Below are 17,868 nucleotides of genomic sequence, written 5' to 3'. Positions count from 1 at the left end.
ACTGTTTTAACTCCAGCCCCTTTCTCGGGCTTTTATAAAGAGTCTTATCTTCTTGTTGGGTCTTAGGCCACTTCCCCAATGGCCAGTGTGGGGACCACGGCCCACCCCTTACTCCGGGTCCCAACCCAACTCTGTAAACAGCTGCCAGGTACTGCTTCGCTTAATAGTTGCTGCTGCTATTCCCTGGGCTACTTCCTATGTAGTCCCATCTCCCTCACCTGTTACCAGTCCCTGGGTTCTCTCCATCTACTTCCAAGCCTCCTGACCTGGAGAGTTTCTCTGCCCTATCCCTGTTTTAGCAGGATCTCTCCCAGATCTTCTTGCCCAGAGAGTTTCCCAATGTTCCAGCCCTTCCGCACTCTGCTGGGTCCCAGCCAGAAACTGACCTGCTCAACCCCTGTTTTGCCCAGGGTTTTCAGAACCCACAGCCATGGCAATTTAACAATTTCACTCCAGGCAGTCTCAGGAATAAATCAATGGGAACACAGTAATTCCATCTGATAAAAAATTCATGCAAGTAAGCATGCTCTATCTAAAACTGCAGTTTATTAGATTTAAGCACATACAGACATAAGCAATAGGGTTAGAATATCCCACATATTTACCTAAAATTTGGAATGATATTGAGTAATTAACAGCGGGTAGGCAATGGCCAGTTGCTCACCCTCTGGGGAGAAGAGGTGTCAGAAAACATCTCTCAAGATGGCTTCAGAGGACTGCTCCAAAATAAACTGTATTAGCTAGTCCTTTATAACTAACTTCTATAAAACACATAGGTCATAATGACCCCTACTAAATCATCACTCTTCCTAACTTTCAATTAACTACTTATCAGCAAACATTCTTAACAATCTTAATTATAATATTTCTATGTCCAAAGCACCCAAATTCAAGTTTCTTGTCCACCAAGGTTTTCAGTCTCAACTGTTCACATTTCTTTCACCTCTCACATTCTGATTAGTTTTGACTTTGCCTCTAAAATCCTGTTTTCTTATTAACCCTGCACTATGCGGTATTCTATTTTATTAATTCGTGGTGACTGAATGCACACGATATGGTTACAATTAGCTTGATCACCCCTCAAATCCAGGGCAACACCTGCAGTTCCTTTTAATTGAGCCTACCTTAGCAGCTCTGATTGCTTCCCTGAAGCCTTTCTAGGCAGACCTGGAGGAGCCACCCCCACTGCTCCTTTTCTGGAGCAGGTGTGATAGGACCACAAAGCCCCCAGCATGGAACCTCAGAGGTCCTGGTATACTTGTCACAATCTGACTTTGAAACATTAACATTTTTGGATGTAGGTGCACTGTTATACTGCACAACACTTAGGGTCATATCCTGTAGCCCTCACTCACACAAGAAGCCATACTGGAGCCAATGCAACTGCTCCATTTAGTAAGAGCAGTGGGATCAGACTTTAAGTATTTCTCAAACCTAAATAATTTTGCTTAGTTCACACTAAAAACATTCTCCAAGAATTCATTAAAAAACAAAATAAAGACTGTTGTGGTTACAGCTTAGCAATATAGTATCTAAAAGATATATTATAAAAATTATCTTAACATTCTATAACAAGAGGGTACAATAATTCCCTCCATTACGGTAATTAGTACAATGTCCTCTGTTATGCAGAAGGTCAGATTAAATTATCATAGCATGATCTTCTGGCCTTAGACTCTCTGAATCTGTAAATTGTTGTATGTTTTTAAATATAAAATAAAACAATTTAATCTGGGCTCCAGGAATAACAACTCATTTTCCAAGTTTTTGCCCCCATATGAGTTGGCTTACATCATATACACACACACACACACACACACACACACACACACACACACACACCAGTGGTGACTAGAATATATTTTAATACTGATAAAGTGGTGGTTGTATTTTTTGTATGCATCATGTTGCAAAAAACAAAAAATGACATTGGTATTTCTTCACTGAGGCTACCTGCAATATACTAGTTGATTCTTATTAAATTATAGCGATATGATTTACAAGCACTATGTCCTATTCTTTTCAGTACTAAACAAATATTTACTTCACTAGTCTTCGCTTTCCTGAAAATCAAGCCTCAGTGGGATACATTTATAAATAATATATGTTCTATGTTTGCTCTTGGATGCCTTTGTGACTTTTAAAAATTTTATCTGCCTATCTGCAGAGATCATTAAAATTTGATTTTGGTTGGCAAGGTTGCTATTGTATATTATCACTCTCAGTTTGGGGGATTAAATTATTTTGCTATTGTAAACCACATTTGGTCAAAACCTGGCAACAATTTGTCAGCCTGAAACCCAGATGAAACTGTTTTATTCCAATGAGAATTTTGCTTTTAAAAAATATATCAGTGGTGCAAAAAGGAGACTACCTGTTTGTGTGTGTGGGGGAATTTATACCCAACAAAATGGCAGAGTATGTGACGTGGACATATGTCCATTACAGAGTAACTCTTTCCTGGTCTAAATCACTAGCCTTACATCACCTGAAGTCAAATGGGAGTTTTGCTCAGTACCAACCGACAGTTACTTTGCCTCTATATGCCTCAGGTTCTCCATCTATAAACAAAGGATAATAATATTCTCCTTTCTAAAGTGCTTTGAGATCTACAGATGAAAGCACTATATAAAAGCTAAGTATTCATTATTATTATTATTATTCAGAAGGAGCTAGTATTAACCCAAATTCAGCTCTGGTGCAACCCAACTGAAATCAATGAAGGTTCATCCCCAAGACCTGAATTTGGCTCTGGTAAAAAAGGTGAAAGGCTCTATACCCTGGTACCAGCAGTTTGAGAAATACATTTTCTTAATAGGAAATTTTACTGTATTTCTGTGATCTGAAAAACTCTTACTTAACAGATGAGACAAACCACCAACCAAATGGGGATGAAGATAAAAAAAAAAAAGGTTTAGTTTGTCCCCTATGAACAAAACGTCTTGGAAAAGTACTTTCTGAGAAAATAGCTGGAAATCTTACATCTATTCAAGCTCTTTGTTCCACTTAGAAGCCAGGAGAAGTATTCTCCTTTGGTTCATTCACTGTGTTTTTTCACAGCAGTGCTGCACTTAAACTCTATATTTTCTAGAGCAGTCAGCATTGTGATTTGCCTACATGGCTGCCCACATATAATTACATGGATAGTGATTTTTAACATTTCTTCTTGCTATTATTGATTATCCTTCTCATCATGTCACATTGTGACATCTCTGAAACCAACTTTGAGCAAATTGTTCAGAATGAGCACCATTTTAACTAGTAGCAATGCTGGATTATTGTTTTTCCACCTTGTCAGTCTAGCACAAAAAAGTCCTGAGAATGCACAATTCACTTACAAACAATCTTCAAGTAAATGGAGAGGTATCCTAATCTAAAAGCCCAGTCAACCTTGAAATCGCCACAATTGATTTTATGTAGCTTTCTGTCAAAAACTGCTTTTGTGTTCCCAAGACATGATCTGATACAGTTGCTCTCTGGAGCCTTGTCTTTTAAATAACAATGCTTGATTAAACAGAAATGTAAAACAGCATTGCATAAAATGATTGATATTACAATACTTAAAATCAATGTAATCTGGCATTAGAAGTGAACCAAAGAACAGAGACGTCGATGATTTCCTACAAATGCAACTGATGCTGCCATACACAGGACCAAGAAGACAGTTGTGTTTGGGTATACATTTGTCTTGTTTGTTTGATATCCCAGGCTGTAGGATTTTAATCTCTTGTATGTTAAGAGAATACTGATGAAGAACAGAATGGAAGATCTTATTGTAACATGTCATACTGTCACATATGCATATTATAACTGTTGGTGAAAAAATTCTACACTTCCTTTCAGACACATACTGTTATCTATGTTTTATGTAGTCTAACTATTACAGAAGTCAGAGTTTTTACTGACGAAGTCCATCCCCTGAATGGGGGGAGCATAACTCTTATTCACTTGAAAACCAAATTCTATCTGTCTTCATGAGTTAAAAATTCTCTTTCTGTAAATAGTCTCCAAATATTTATTTCCTTAAAACTCACTCTTTGGTGCCAGTTTAACTCATTTGTGAGAGGAAAAGTGAACACAGATGAGGTGCAAGCACAATCAGGTTGTTTTCAAGTCAAAAGTATGTTTACAGAGAAATGTTTACAGTATTCCCCCCAAGCTCTCCCAATCAATGACAGAGAACACATTAGGCCTTTTGAGGAAAGAGTACAATAATTCATGCTTCTACATGACAACGGAGCACATTCTTTGCTGATCTAAATTAATACCACTCCACTGACTTCAATGGAGTTTCATTCATTTACACAAATTAGAAATTTTGGCCCTGGAATTTTAACCAGTAAATGACTTTAACTGAGATATATAGGCTTGGCAGAATTTGATATTTAAAAAAAAATATTTTGATGTATAATATCAGTGTTTATTTGTAAACATGTTTTCATTGTCATTGATTTAAACGTTCACAACTGTGCAAAATTATAATTTTTTCATTTTTTAATCAATTTAAATGTTCACAGTTGTGGGAAATTATGAGGGAGGGGTGAAACAATAATTATTTAATAGAAGACAGTGAGATTCAAAAAATTAAAGCTTTATAACCATTAAAACATATCACAGGTCAAAATATACAAAGTAAATCTCCTTAAATCAAACACTAATAGGTTCTCAGGCATCATTGTTCATTCTTTGACCATCTGTACATTTAGGTTATTATTGATGGAAATAATTGTTCATTGGTTTGTGTGTGTACGGCGAAAACAATATTTGCTGATATTTACTGATAAAAATCAAATCTTTTCAAGCTTAGACAAATATTTTGCTCATTGTGCTTCTTTTACCTAATAATAATTTTAAAATAATTACCTAGGAAAAATAAAATAAACTCAGGAAGTTAGGCAGTACCTACCTAGAGAGGGCTCACTGGTTAGGAGCCTAGGCACCTAGGATTTAGAAGACCCAGAGTCAGTTCCCTAGTCTGTCACAGACTTCTTGTGTGGCCTTGAGCAAGTTACTTAAGGTACCTTTATACTGCACTCTCCCTATGGGTATAAAACAGCAGTGTAGACAGTGAGGCACTACGTAGGCGATTAACAACATGCCTGAACCTTTAGGGTATATATCCTACACATTTCTCTACATGCCCAAACAGTACTACACTGCTATTTTTAGTGTATTGTAGTGTCCTGCTGCCTCCTGCTGCTGAAGTCTTTCTCTGCTGCAGGAGTGTTGTGAGTAGGGTGACCAGATTGAAAGTGTGAAAAATCGGGATGCGGGGAGGGGTAATAGGCGCCTATATAAGAAAAAGTCATGAATAATAGCACTGTCCCTATAAAATCGGGACATCTGGTCACCCTTGTTGTGAGGATAAATATGTTAAAGATTCTGAGGAGATTACACACTATGGCATTGGGGGCCATAATAGTTACTTAAGGTAAAGACCCAAGTAATACAAAAATAAACGTGAACCTCCCACCAAGGTCTGGTCATGGAGGTAGGTGATGCTTATGTGCTGATGCAGGAGCATCAACTATCTTCCTTTTCTCAGGACCCCAAAGAGAACCACTCTGCAGAGCTGGAGTTTGTACATGGGAAGGGGATTGGGAGGGATGTGAGTAGCGTCATATTAAGTGGAGAGAACATACCTCACTGGCCTCATGAACTTTGTGAGGCAGAGAGAATACATCACCAGCCATTTTCTATGGCTTGTTTCTGCAACAGAGATTCCCCTGTAAGGAGGTCTGAGAAGGGAAGGTAGTCACAGCCAGTGGATCCTTGCCAGCATAGGTCCACATCATTGGGAAAGAGTGCCAGGGGTCTGGCACATTCCAACTAATCCACAGAGTTTCTGAATTGGCCTGGCAGCCTATTCAGAGAGGAATGTACCTCACCCCTGTATGGAACAACTGGGGAAGAACTCACTCTTTTGGGGATCACTATGGAGCTTTCCTTCTTGTGGGTTTCTCAGATGTTTGTGTACAAGGACATGACCTAGAAAACAGAAGCATAATAAACCGATGTGCACATATATTATCTTCACACACAGTAGTGGTAATTGCTAGCTAATACAGAAAACATTTGGAATTAAATATTAAGGCCAAAATTTTCATTTTGAGAGCTGAACTTATGATGCTTAGTGCCTGATTTTCAGAGATGTTGAGTACTCAACAAGTTTAGTGAAAGTGAGTTGGAGCTATGGATGCTCAGCACCTTTGAAAATCAGGCTTTAGATGTCACAGACTAAGCATCTAAAATGGAGACATCAACGTTAATGGACACTTTTCAAAATGTGGATCAAACTGCTTAGAGGAGCTTCAAAAGTACTGGATGTGAAAGGAGTACAGCTATTGCACATTCCATTAAGTATGGGCTCTTCTTGTTTCTCATGTTAATGCAAGTTCAGCTACTTGCTCTGGGTCACTCAGTCACAAGCACGATCACAATACATAATGGGTTTGCATATCCACTGCTTCTTCTCCTACACTCCAATAAAGGCATAGCAGGAGAGAATGCTACTGCTCCTTAATCTGATGCTGCTGGTGAGTTCCTCTTCACCTGATATTCTCTGATCCTAGTGGAAACACAATTGAAAGTGATGTCTGGGCATATATCTGAACACCACTTCACCACAACGTAGCACTGTGGCAACAGGAGGAACAGCATCAACAATTTCATAATACTAATACTTTTCACTTGGCATGGTGTCTGCTGCTGGATCTCACAAACAGGGTTAGCAAAGACTCCAGTTTGTGTTAAAAATGCTGTTAGTATAGATATTAAAGCCACTTCATCCCTGGATTGACATCAGTGGAGTTATCCCAGGGAAGAGTTCTGTTAATTGTTTCTGCAACATTAATTGCCTCTTACTGAGGAGAAAAAGTCCATAACCATCCAATGTATAATAATCATGTGGTTATAAGTACACACACCCAGAACATACATATACACTCATGCACAATCATACATACATAGTGTATTTATCTTAAATAATACTATCCAAGACAATATTGGAATGTTTTTAATGTCATCACTGTAATCCAAATGTTTTTGGTGGGTAATTCTGTTGCTCATCATGGCAGGCTTACTACATTCCTCTCAGCCATTTAAATTTCTCTGGTCCAGCTCCACCAGGGCTGGCCACAGTCAAAAATCCACAAATGTTTATTTTCTCATGCTCTGGGTGATTTTTTTAGCATTTTCTCAAGGGAGTTGTAAAACAATTTCCCAGAACTGCTCAGTATGAACTCAAGGATCAGCAACTTTAAGTGTATTGCTACAGGCATTCTGCATTTTTCAGTTTCCCTCCTGCCCATGGAAGTCATATACTCCTGGGGAAGAAATGCTCTGATTTGCACTATTTTGTACAGCGCTCAGAAATAGTCAAAAGGAGCCAGTTTTACTTTGTGTGTAAAACCTTTTCTCACAGCAACTAATGATATCCTTGACCGTTGGGCGGACTGGCTGAGACATAGACCAGATGCTGTGCTGTAAATGCAGGGCAAAGCAGACATACATCCCCAAAGCTGAAGGTAGCCAACTTTCTCTTATCTCACCCATACGCAGCAAGACAGTCACCCTCCTCCCCAATGCAGGAAGACAACCACATTAAGTGATGTTTATGGTGCATAGAGCTGGTAGTTATGGCTGCTGTGTGTATGCAGGGGACATTGCTGGGACTCTTCTATGGACAAGTCCCATAGAATTCAGCAGGGATGAAACTAATAAGGTTCAATCTATAGCAACATAATCATATCAGAAATGACTTTAAACCACCAAAGAATTTAAGAAAGATTGAAATCCTTTCAATATTTTTATGGTGCAACTTCATAGAATTCTACAACAGGTTTAATGCTTCTATGACATTCTGTAGGAGAGCTTAGAAAGATTATCATTTTCTATCAACTGCTATGGGACATTTCTACAAAGACCAGGGATCCAAAATGTTTTTTTCCATTGAAATCAAAGGGTATTTGCTCAGGCCCAAAATATTTCTTTTCCCAAGTGCATGACAAAAGATTGGTCTTTAAAGCCTGGTCTTCATTTTTTAAATATTGTCTTCTATATTTTTGTTATTAAATGTTCCTTATATAAAAATTCAATCATTTCACACATCTTAAAATTAATATTTTACATGGGAAATTTTACATGGTTATAAGAATGACAATTTGAAAATAATAGTAAGTTAGATGTCATAAACAAACAACATCATTCTGATTACAGTCTTGCTTCCTGTCTTGTCCTCCCTATCTCTTTCCCCTAAATTCCAGTATAATTTTAACAATATTCTCACAGACTCCTGGGACCAAATTTTCATTTTGCCTTCATGGAAATATCCTAAGACTAGCATAAGGCCCTATGAATAGAAAAATGTCTGTGAATATTGAATAGAAAAAAATATCTTTTCTTACCAGTATTTTTTGACCATCATTCTATAGAATTTAAAGTAAACTATATCCTTGCTATTATAATAAATATTAATAATATGTAGTTCTTATACAGCGCTTAAAAATCTGTAACATGATCACAAATTTGAAAGGTTAGTATTTCCTATTGAAGTTTGATTTTTTTCAGCCATTTCTGTCAAAACCCATTGCTTTCATCCCTATAAATTCAGTGGGACTTTTCATTATCAGGCTTCTCATTTTTGCTGATGCAAATAATGGCAGGTAGGACTATTAAGGCTATGTCTACACATATTTGGTGAATAACGTTGCTGCCGTCGATGAAGCCTAGGTCTACCCAATCATCGGTGCGTCGATCTGGCAGTAGTGTAGACATACCCCAAGACACAGAGGGATCAGATGGCTTGAATAAGATAGTGACTTTTTTCACAGTCACTTTTCAGCATAGTACTGCACTTTAAACTACTGAAGCAGATGTGATGTAAAGGAATTGGATGTGGTTAGCATAGTCTTCTGCCTCCAGTTTATCTATAACTATAATTCTTCTTACTGTTAATGTTTGTTCCTGTTTTTAGCAAATTGAAAAACGTAGCACTATTTCACAAAATTATATACTGTTTCCCTTTAAGAAATAAAATATATTAGTGTCTATAAATGTTTTTTTCTAGACGTACAATTTAGCCGCAGAAATTACAAAACTGAATTAGTGCATAAATCAAAGAAAATATTTATTTACAGACGTAGAAATATGTTACAGCATTTTAAAGAAAACTGTCATGAACCATTACACAGGTATAAATGGGCAAAATGTTGAACACTTTTAACGTTAGTTACCTTTCAATACTGTCTATTAAAAATACCACTGCTTACAAGGTTGGCGCTATCTACATAGTTTTAATATGATTATTTTTTCAGCATTAAGTAATATACTATGATGCTACACAAAACCTCCCAGCAATGGTACTTAAGACAAGAATTTACAGAAGTAAAAATCTTTTCCTCTGGATTAAGCTGTAAAACTAACATTCAGCAAATCTTTTCCATTCATGCAACTGCACAGTTTGAAATAGCAATCTTAGAGACAAATTGAGGGTGGAAGCCTATGTAGAAAATGATTTTAATAGCTGAATCCGGGATGGTATATAAACAAGTTGAAAAAGCTGAATATTCACTAGCCAAATTAATTTTGACTCACAGCGATATACAACAGAAGTAGGTACTGCAACTTCACTCACTCCCCGTTACCATAAATGATCACTGGATGTTACTGTAGCTCTAGAGAACTATAGCTACAAATGTCTCTCTTTATGGCTATAATATAATTTTAAATGTTTAAAAATGATGGTTTCTGGTACTCAGTTCATTCCTAGGGTAAAGTGATGCTTAGGCTGAATATTATAGCTCTGATTCTAATTTACCCTGAGGTCCCTGGGCAGCTGACAGTGTAAAGGTTCCATAAAATGTTTGTAAATTACATTTACACTGCCAGAATGGTATAAAGGGGCATTAGTGTAAATGGAAATTAGGTCCTAAACACTTACTGGTTCCTCTGTGCTGCAAAGAATACGTAACACAAAATAGTTAGTAAACTTTAAGTGTATGTGACAATGGGAAGCAATTGCATATGGTACGTGTGACAGGCAATAAAGCATCAAGTCCTCTTTAAAATACCAGCATCTCTTCAATGATTTGAATCTAATGTGTCATTAAGAAAGTTAGGAGAATATATTACACAGTACAGTAAACTTGTAGCTTTCAAATGTAAGAATATCAATAGACCCCATCTTAGATGTTTTTGTGCCAGAAAAAAATACTTTCAGGAATAACATCACTGTGTGGAACAGTGTTGACTGTTGAGACTGTGAAATTATTCCTGTAAACACTAAATACAGATAATGGCACATTAAGGAATAATGTAAAAACCTGCTGTGGTACTTTACAGTTCATAGTACCCACTTAATCATGGCTTAGCTGGTGCTGAGCTGATTCAGGGATTGCTTATTCAAACCATCTGTAATACAGAATTATGATATTATTTTAACTACCAGCACAGTTCCCATAATTGATCTACTAAGAGGACATTCTCCAAGATTTCAAAAAGTCATCAGCTCAAATCTTTTAAGCCCTTATTCACTCAGTACTGAGGCAAAACTCCCACTGAATAGATAGGATTTGGATTTATTATTTATTTTTACTGTAAATCAAATAAGAACCACGGGAATGGTGAGCATTGTTCTTAATTTTTGCAGCTATAAAATGGGCATATGATGGAATATTTCTCTCCAGTTTTTAGTAAGTTTAGAGAAAAACAACACAAAGGACAAGTATATCTTTAAAATACTTCCCTGAGGTATTTCAGTGATTACCAGACTATTGGTAGTATTTGGGTTAATATTACTGATTGTAACATTTTGTTTGGGTTTGCTGTGATTGTAACACAAAATGGGCCCCAGTCTACATTCCTTATGTTGAACAATAGTGACTCATAGTAAATAGGCAAAACTCTGCTTTCAGTTAAGCTGGTATAACTCCACTGATTTCAGTGGAATTATCCTGAATTTACACCAGTGTAACTGAGAGGCAAAATGTCATTTTCTCTATTCTCCTATTGACTTAGTTCCCACATGGTCAAACCTGATACACACTCTCCCTCACATCTATTTAATGGATATCTCTCCTTTTTTTTAACTGATCCTTACCTGAAGCCAGTCTGGATACAGTCTCTGGGGCTTCTCCCATTTTCTTCATTGTAAGGTCACCATCAATTACCCTCTACTCCTCCATCACATGCAGCCAGTATCATCAGGTCTAGCCCAAAGCGCATTGGACTATAATGGCAGTCTTTGCATTTACTTCAGTATGCTTTGGATCAGGTACCATGGACAATGGTTGAGAGGACACGACATAAAGTTATCTTTAGAAATGCTGTCAGTTTTGTTCAATGAAACATCAAGTACTGCAGGACAAGCATGGTAGTGCAAGTCACATCTCTGTAGTTCAGTATTTTGAAACATACTGTTTCAGAGCTCCACTTACTTGGATGAGATCTTTCTCCTGGCAACATGTTCTAAATGTGGCTACTTCTAAGTAATCCAGCCAGTAAGACTTTCCTTTTTAACTCTAGATGTGCCTTACGACTCAGCTACAAGACATGTCTCTCTCTTGCATAAAATGTTTTCTATCTTAGTATATCTCATATAAAGATGTGGCTACTTCTTCCCTGTTATGAGTGTCATCTGAACTGGTTCTCTGGAACCGTGAACAGTCCTATCATGAGAACTGGGAACAAGCTGGTACTTTCTTTCGAGAAGAAGCAGTCACACCAGTGGCTAATATATCTTAAGTGTATTAAAACACATTTGAGTATCACATAAGAGAAATAATGAATCCATTTTGTTTGAAAAGAAACATGATTTATTAAGAAATTATATACTGAATTCCCCTACAGCCTCTGTGAGAATGGATTATTCTATCTTCAAGCATGTGGAGAATGCTTGAGAGATTGAGGAATGGAACTATCCTATTGACTGAAAGTGAAACAAAACAATTGATAATCTAATGTAAGGTTTCAAATATTGGCAATATATAAAACATTCACCTGTCTGGAATACAGTTTGGATGGGACATTCACTGGCATGTAAACTTTTCCATAAGGTGACAACAAACTGCTTTGAGATAGTAACAGATACAGATGAAATAACTGTGCTAATCTATGGCATCACAGAGAGTGCTTGTTTGAAAAAAGGGATTAACAAGTGGGTTTAATTTATAGTTTATCAATTGATCTGATATTTGACATATTTGCACTTTTTTGCAATTACAGTGAAATAGTGCATGAACACAGCAGAACGATTACTTTGCCTTTCAATATTCTCCCTACTAGTAAACATAATTTATCTTAAACTATGAATATAATGAATAGTAATGAAAAATACCATACAACATGATTGAGCATGTCTTCGATCATAACATGACTGTGTCTGAATTAAGCTATAAACATAGAAATGCAATATCAACTGACTTTAAATATGATAAACAGTAAAACATGCTAATCATAAAAATAGCTTTTACAAATATACATTTGTATACAGTGTCTCTCACGCTTGTTAAATATGTCCTTCATATTATTATCATACAGTACCTTGGCCTTTAAGACATCAAAATTAAAAACAAATAATACCAATAAGTAGCCAGAGAAAAACACATTTACAATCTAAACCATAAAAATCTGACAGTTGTACAGCTTAGAACATATAAGAAATGAAATTTCTAAGGTTTGAACTATAATGTCCATTTTAATAAGTAAAGTGAGTTTTCATACAAATTGAATCAAAGGTGTTGCTAGCCAGTAAGAAACCCCACTTCACATTTCTGTGGGGGAGTGGAAAGGGGAAGTCACAGTTTCTCTTCTCAGCCTCCAAGGGGCTCACACATGACACCTCATCACTTGATCTGTAGAAACTGAAAAATGAAACGTTTGCTTTAGTATGAAAACATGGGCTTTGTTTCAGCAGCACATGGAAAAGGTGTCAGGATAAACTGTAGGGGAAAGGGAACAGGACAGCTTTACTTGCATTACATGGTCAAATCACTCAGTGCAACCATCTGATGTTGCCACTTAATTGATTAAGTTTTTAGGCTAAAAGGAATGTCATGTAACTGCTACAATGGAAAGCCTGTACCACAAATACCCCTAAATTAGAATGCACTACCCAGAATTAACTACACTGATTCAAATCACAACCGAACTCCTTGGTGAAATATACCTCTCATCAGGAGTTTATATTCGTAATAATATAAGGGAAAAGAAGAATGTATCCCAGCTACTTCATGAGATAATGTAGAATGCATTGACTTGCATCATTACATTTATTCTAAATACACTGCATATGGCTCTCTATGTTCTGGGTTTCATTTTCCAACTTTTTCCCATGCCATTTATGTTGATCATTTGCTTTAACACTGGAGGGGGGGGGGAGGGGAGTTCTTATTATCTGGTTCATGAGTCTTTTCACAGTTGCTTTCTAATAGTTTTAATATTATTATTGTGTGCATGCATTAGGCCTGTCCTGTTTATTAAGGATTAGATCTTATTTGCTTTAATTAAATACCATCACTTTTTTGCTTCTATTGTGGCTTTTTCAGCATCACTGTTTTAGAGTGGGAATGTAGTGGAACTTCCGAAGGGCATTATGCCTGCAGATACTTGCCGCTGCAGATACTAGGGTCCTGGTATAAATACCCACTGAAGGTCTTGGGAAGCTTTTCATTGACTTCAAATGGGCATTGGATCAGGACCTATGGAAGCACTGAGCCATAAACAGCTGCAACACCCATTAAAAGAGCACAGCAAGTGCTCCCATCTACAAGGGTTGGAAGACAGAAGTCCACTCAACTGTGCAGAAAATTTTGATAAAAACCAAGAATTTTTCATTTTTGTTGAAATTTAAGCAGAAATTTTTGTGTATTCATTAAAAAAAACAAAATCTGAAAACAATTTTTAAAAAGTTTTTGACAAATAAAACAAACGTTTTGACCAAAATCTGAAAATTTTCAGACAAAAACGGAGTATTTTTCAGCCAACTCTGCTTTACAGCAGAAAAGTTGCAGGTTTTGAGGTTTTCTATTGAAAAATTAAAAAATTGAAAGAAAAGAAGGTGCTTCCTGCAAACATTTTATGTTGTATTGAAAAAACACAATTTTCTGTTGAAAAGATCAGATGCAATTTTTTTGACCAGTCCCACTCCCAACAGCACTGGCCCAAGTCTTCTTAGAGCTGTGGAGCACTTCGGAGACTATACATTTTCACTCCCTCCTTTCTCTCAGGGAGCACCAGCATTCTGGCTGTACCCAGCATAGGTAGCCAGGGCTGTGGTGGAGGGTCCCCATGCCCTCCCATCCTTGTACAAAAGCACCTACCATCTGCTGCTCCGTTTTAGGTTAAAATGATATTTAAAAATATTATTCTCCACACACATAGAGAAGTTTTTCATATCTCCCTATTTTTAGCACTGTATCTCTAGACAGACTTAACTACATGAAAAGGATTTTCAATCCTCCCCTTAAATCAGAGAGAGGCCTAAAGATTGTTAAGTAGGTATTCATCTTGTGAGAGGAAAAAAGCCTGCGGTTCCACTGTGCACCCCATTAGCTCCAGAGACAGTTCTCCTTTTCAAGCCTTTTCTTTAGCTTTGCATCGCTGCTACACCGTGTATGCAAAAGACAATAATTATCCAAGGAAGAAGAGAGACAGATTTTCAAATTATTTATTGAAGCTTTTTCCTTGCCATAAACCTTCCAGGCATTTACCTGTTGCTGGTAATAAAAAGCTTCATTAGGTTACTATTATGAAGCAGTGCTGCTAACCATCTGGATCCAAATTGTGAATGTTGCTTTGCTATCAGTTAGAAACAATGGTAAAAATTCACCAGTCCCACAAGCAAAAAAATCTTGTGTTTTCTTTCAGTACATGGGCTTGTTATTTGTCTCTTGTTTTAAAAGGCTGGGAAGAAAGGTTAAAATGTTAGATATTCAAGCTTCTATTTTCTCCAGAATGACAGTCACCCAGGGCTATGATTAATTTAGTGTAATATAATACTAATTTTATTCTGCTTCTTTCTGCTGAATAGTGTGTAATTTATCTACTGGCTTTATGGTAGCTCTGATGATATCAAAAACACTCATGATGATTAATGTTTTTTTTTTAATCTTTTCATTTCCTTCCAGTTATGTATAAAAAAACCACCTTGACACAATAGAGAGGAAAATGAATTACATTTAAGCAAGCAATATGGCTTTCATTTGGTGTGGTTATATGGGAACATATCAACTCAAAAAGTAAGGTTCAAACATACTGCGTTAAAAATCGGATAACCCAACTGAACATATAGCAGCTGCAGTCATCAATAATATCAGACAAACAGTAAATACTGTCCTAGTTGTGATAACTTCCCTTGGGAAAATGAAAAGTTATGGACTATTTATTCATTCATTTTCCACCTGAAATAATTTGTGTTTGCTATTCTTTTTCTATATTGTTGATTTTTTGAGCATTGGATACTGGAGGAACTCTGGTCAGTCATGTACTGTATCTTAGTTTTCCAGAACTATTGTTGCTCCTGCAGTTCCAATATGAGCCCTCTGGCTTTTGCACATGACCTATCCCGAACCATATCCAATTAATTTAAACTTTACATTGCTATGCTATCTGTTACTACAGAGAATTCTTTCCTGGGTGCTGGCTGGTGAGTCTTGCCCACATGCTCAGGGTTTAACTGATCGCCATATTTGGGGTCGGGAAGGAATTTTCCTCCAGGGAAGATTGGCAGAGGCCCTGGAGGTTTTTCACCTTTCTTTGCAGCGTGGGGCATCGGTCACTTGCTGGAGGATTCTCTGCATCTTGAGGTGTTTAAACCACGATTTGAGGACTTCAATAACTCAGACATAGGTTAGGGGTTTGTTACAGGAGTGGGTGGGTGAGATTCTGTGGCCTGCATTGTGCAGGAGGTCAGACTAGATGATCATAATGGTCCCTTCTGACCTTAAGTCTATGAGTCTATGTACAGATTTGCAAGACCTAAATTAAATGTTAAAGCAAAAATGCATGTCAGAGCTGATTTGCATGGCAGTATATGCTGGCTCCAAAGTTTCTCAAACTATAATCAGCTAAAAACTATGGGATCAATCATAAGGAGTTGAGACTCCATGAGCTTCACTCTGATTCTTCCACGGAGATAGTATTTCATGAGTTAGCCCCTGACCTTCCAGAAAAGATACAGATTCCACTCCCTAAATCCATGAATCTCTGTGAATCTGTCAGAAGCAAGATACACTTGTGTGGAACTTTGCCTTCACACTGTCCTCCTTCTGCTCCTGGTTCTCTGCTACCCTTGAACATTAAGAGCTATGCTACAAAATTGTCTTTCAAGGGGCTTTTTTTGGAAGCAGTCAGCAATAAAATATGATTTATAGCAGCATTGATTGCAGAGCCTGTGTAAGAGCTGCACTGAATCAGTGAATCTGTTGGGTGTAGTGGCCAGCCCCCAACCCCGTTGGGGGCTGTACTGGTCATCTCTTTGTTTCTGTAGCAGAGTAGGTGTTTGTGGTCATTTAGCACTGCTTTACCTCCTGCTCCTCCAGCTCCTTTTTGGTTTGACTTTCTGCTGATGGAGGTCTGGAATCTTGGTTTCTGCTGGCAGAACTGTGAAGAAATCCTGCACTCTTTCTGCACTACCCTACTATGTTGTAACCCACAGGCTTGGGGTGGGGTGGGAGAATACAGTGAGGGGAGAACAGTCAGCATGACCTCTCCATTTCCTTCCAAAAGTGTGGAGTTCCTCTCTGGTATGAGTCCCATAGGTCCGAGGGAAAGGCATGCTGCAGAAGCTGCACTCCCTCTTCTGTGCCCATCCTTCAAGCCTCAACTTGTAAGTGCAAACTTCTCTGTGAATTCATAATCGCTGAACATATGCCTTTGTTTAGAGAGTGTTAAAAGTGTGACATGAGAAAAAGACTGCAAAGATGTTCACAATTAAGCTAATATGGGAGACGTCTTCCACCATCCAGTTAGGCACAATGGGATCATTCAGAAAGTGAATAGATGGTAGGGTTGCCAGGCGTCCAGCTTCTGGTCAAAAAGGGCACCTGACAGTGTCGGGTCAGAAACACTGACTGGATGACAAAAGTCTGGTTACCACTATGGGGTGCTAAAACAGTGGGGACCAAGTAGGTGTCAACCACTGCAGTGCAGCACTTGGCTGCTGAGGGAGCCAGGGGCAGAGTGCTGTGATCATCTCTCAGCCTGGTTTTGCAGGCAGTAGGTGAGTCCTGAGGGATGGGAGGGGAGAAGAAGGGGCAGGCCAACTCAGTTCAGCTCCCTGCCTCTCTCTCACATTCCTGGGCCCCCTCGCTCCAGCCCACAGATCAACCTGCCCAATCTCTGGGGCTTGCTCCCGTCTTCCCAGCAGCAGGTCCCAGGGTGTGAAGCCACCGTCCTCGCTGAGTGGCGGTGACTCGTCTGGTTGCTGCAGGGAATGTGGGGAGTCTTTGGGAGCCCTGCAGGGCTGCAGGGCTCTGGGCAGCTCAGGAAGGCAGCTAAGACCTGGGGGAGTGGTGGACAGTGCTGCTCATGTTGTGGAACAGGCATGCAAGGCTGGGATTGTGTGTTTGTGTTGTGTTGTGTACGCAGGTGGTGGCATGTATGTTGGATTACACCGTGTGTTTTGGTTGTGCTTGGTGTGGTTCTGCTGGGTGTGTGCCATTGCATTGTGTGTACATTTTGTGTCATGCTGTCTGGGTATTTTGTGTTGGGATTGTGTGTTTGTACTGTGTGTATGTTTTGTGTTGTGTGCTTTGTTGTGCTGTGCGTGTATTTGGATTGGGTTTGTGAGGTTGTGCTGCATGTGGTTAGACTGGGCTGTATGTTTCCAGTCAGAAGCTTAAAATCTCTTTTTAGTGGCTCATCTAAATT

The 17,868-nt window shown here is 38.2% G+C and overlaps 1 protein-coding gene across 4 annotated transcripts in view; it reads right to left on the bottom strand.

The window, feature by feature from the left end:
• Positions 1 to 9,102: 9,102 nt before the first annotated feature.
• RALYL (RALY RNA binding protein like) overlaps positions 9,103 to 17,868 on the bottom strand; it is a 655,965-nt gene continuing 647,199 nt past the window's right edge. For all 4 annotated transcript variants that reach the window (XM_030553367.1, XM_030553368.1, XM_030553369.1 and 1 more), the window contains one exon: positions 9,103 to 12,860. In XM_030553367.1, coding sequence (XP_030409227.1) covers positions 12,843 to 12,860 — 18 coding nt within the window. In that variant the 3' untranslated portion in view covers positions 9,103 to 12,842. The remainder of the gene's footprint in view (positions 12,861 to 17,868) is intronic.

This window comes from Gopherus evgoodei, chromosome 2 (genome assembly GCF_007399415.2).
Source record: "Gopherus evgoodei ecotype Sinaloan lineage chromosome 2, rGopEvg1_v1.p, whole genome shotgun sequence".
Lineage (NCBI taxonomy): Eukaryota > Metazoa > Chordata > Testudines > Testudinidae > Gopherus > Gopherus evgoodei.
This window is presented reverse-complemented; position numbering and strand designations above follow the sequence as displayed.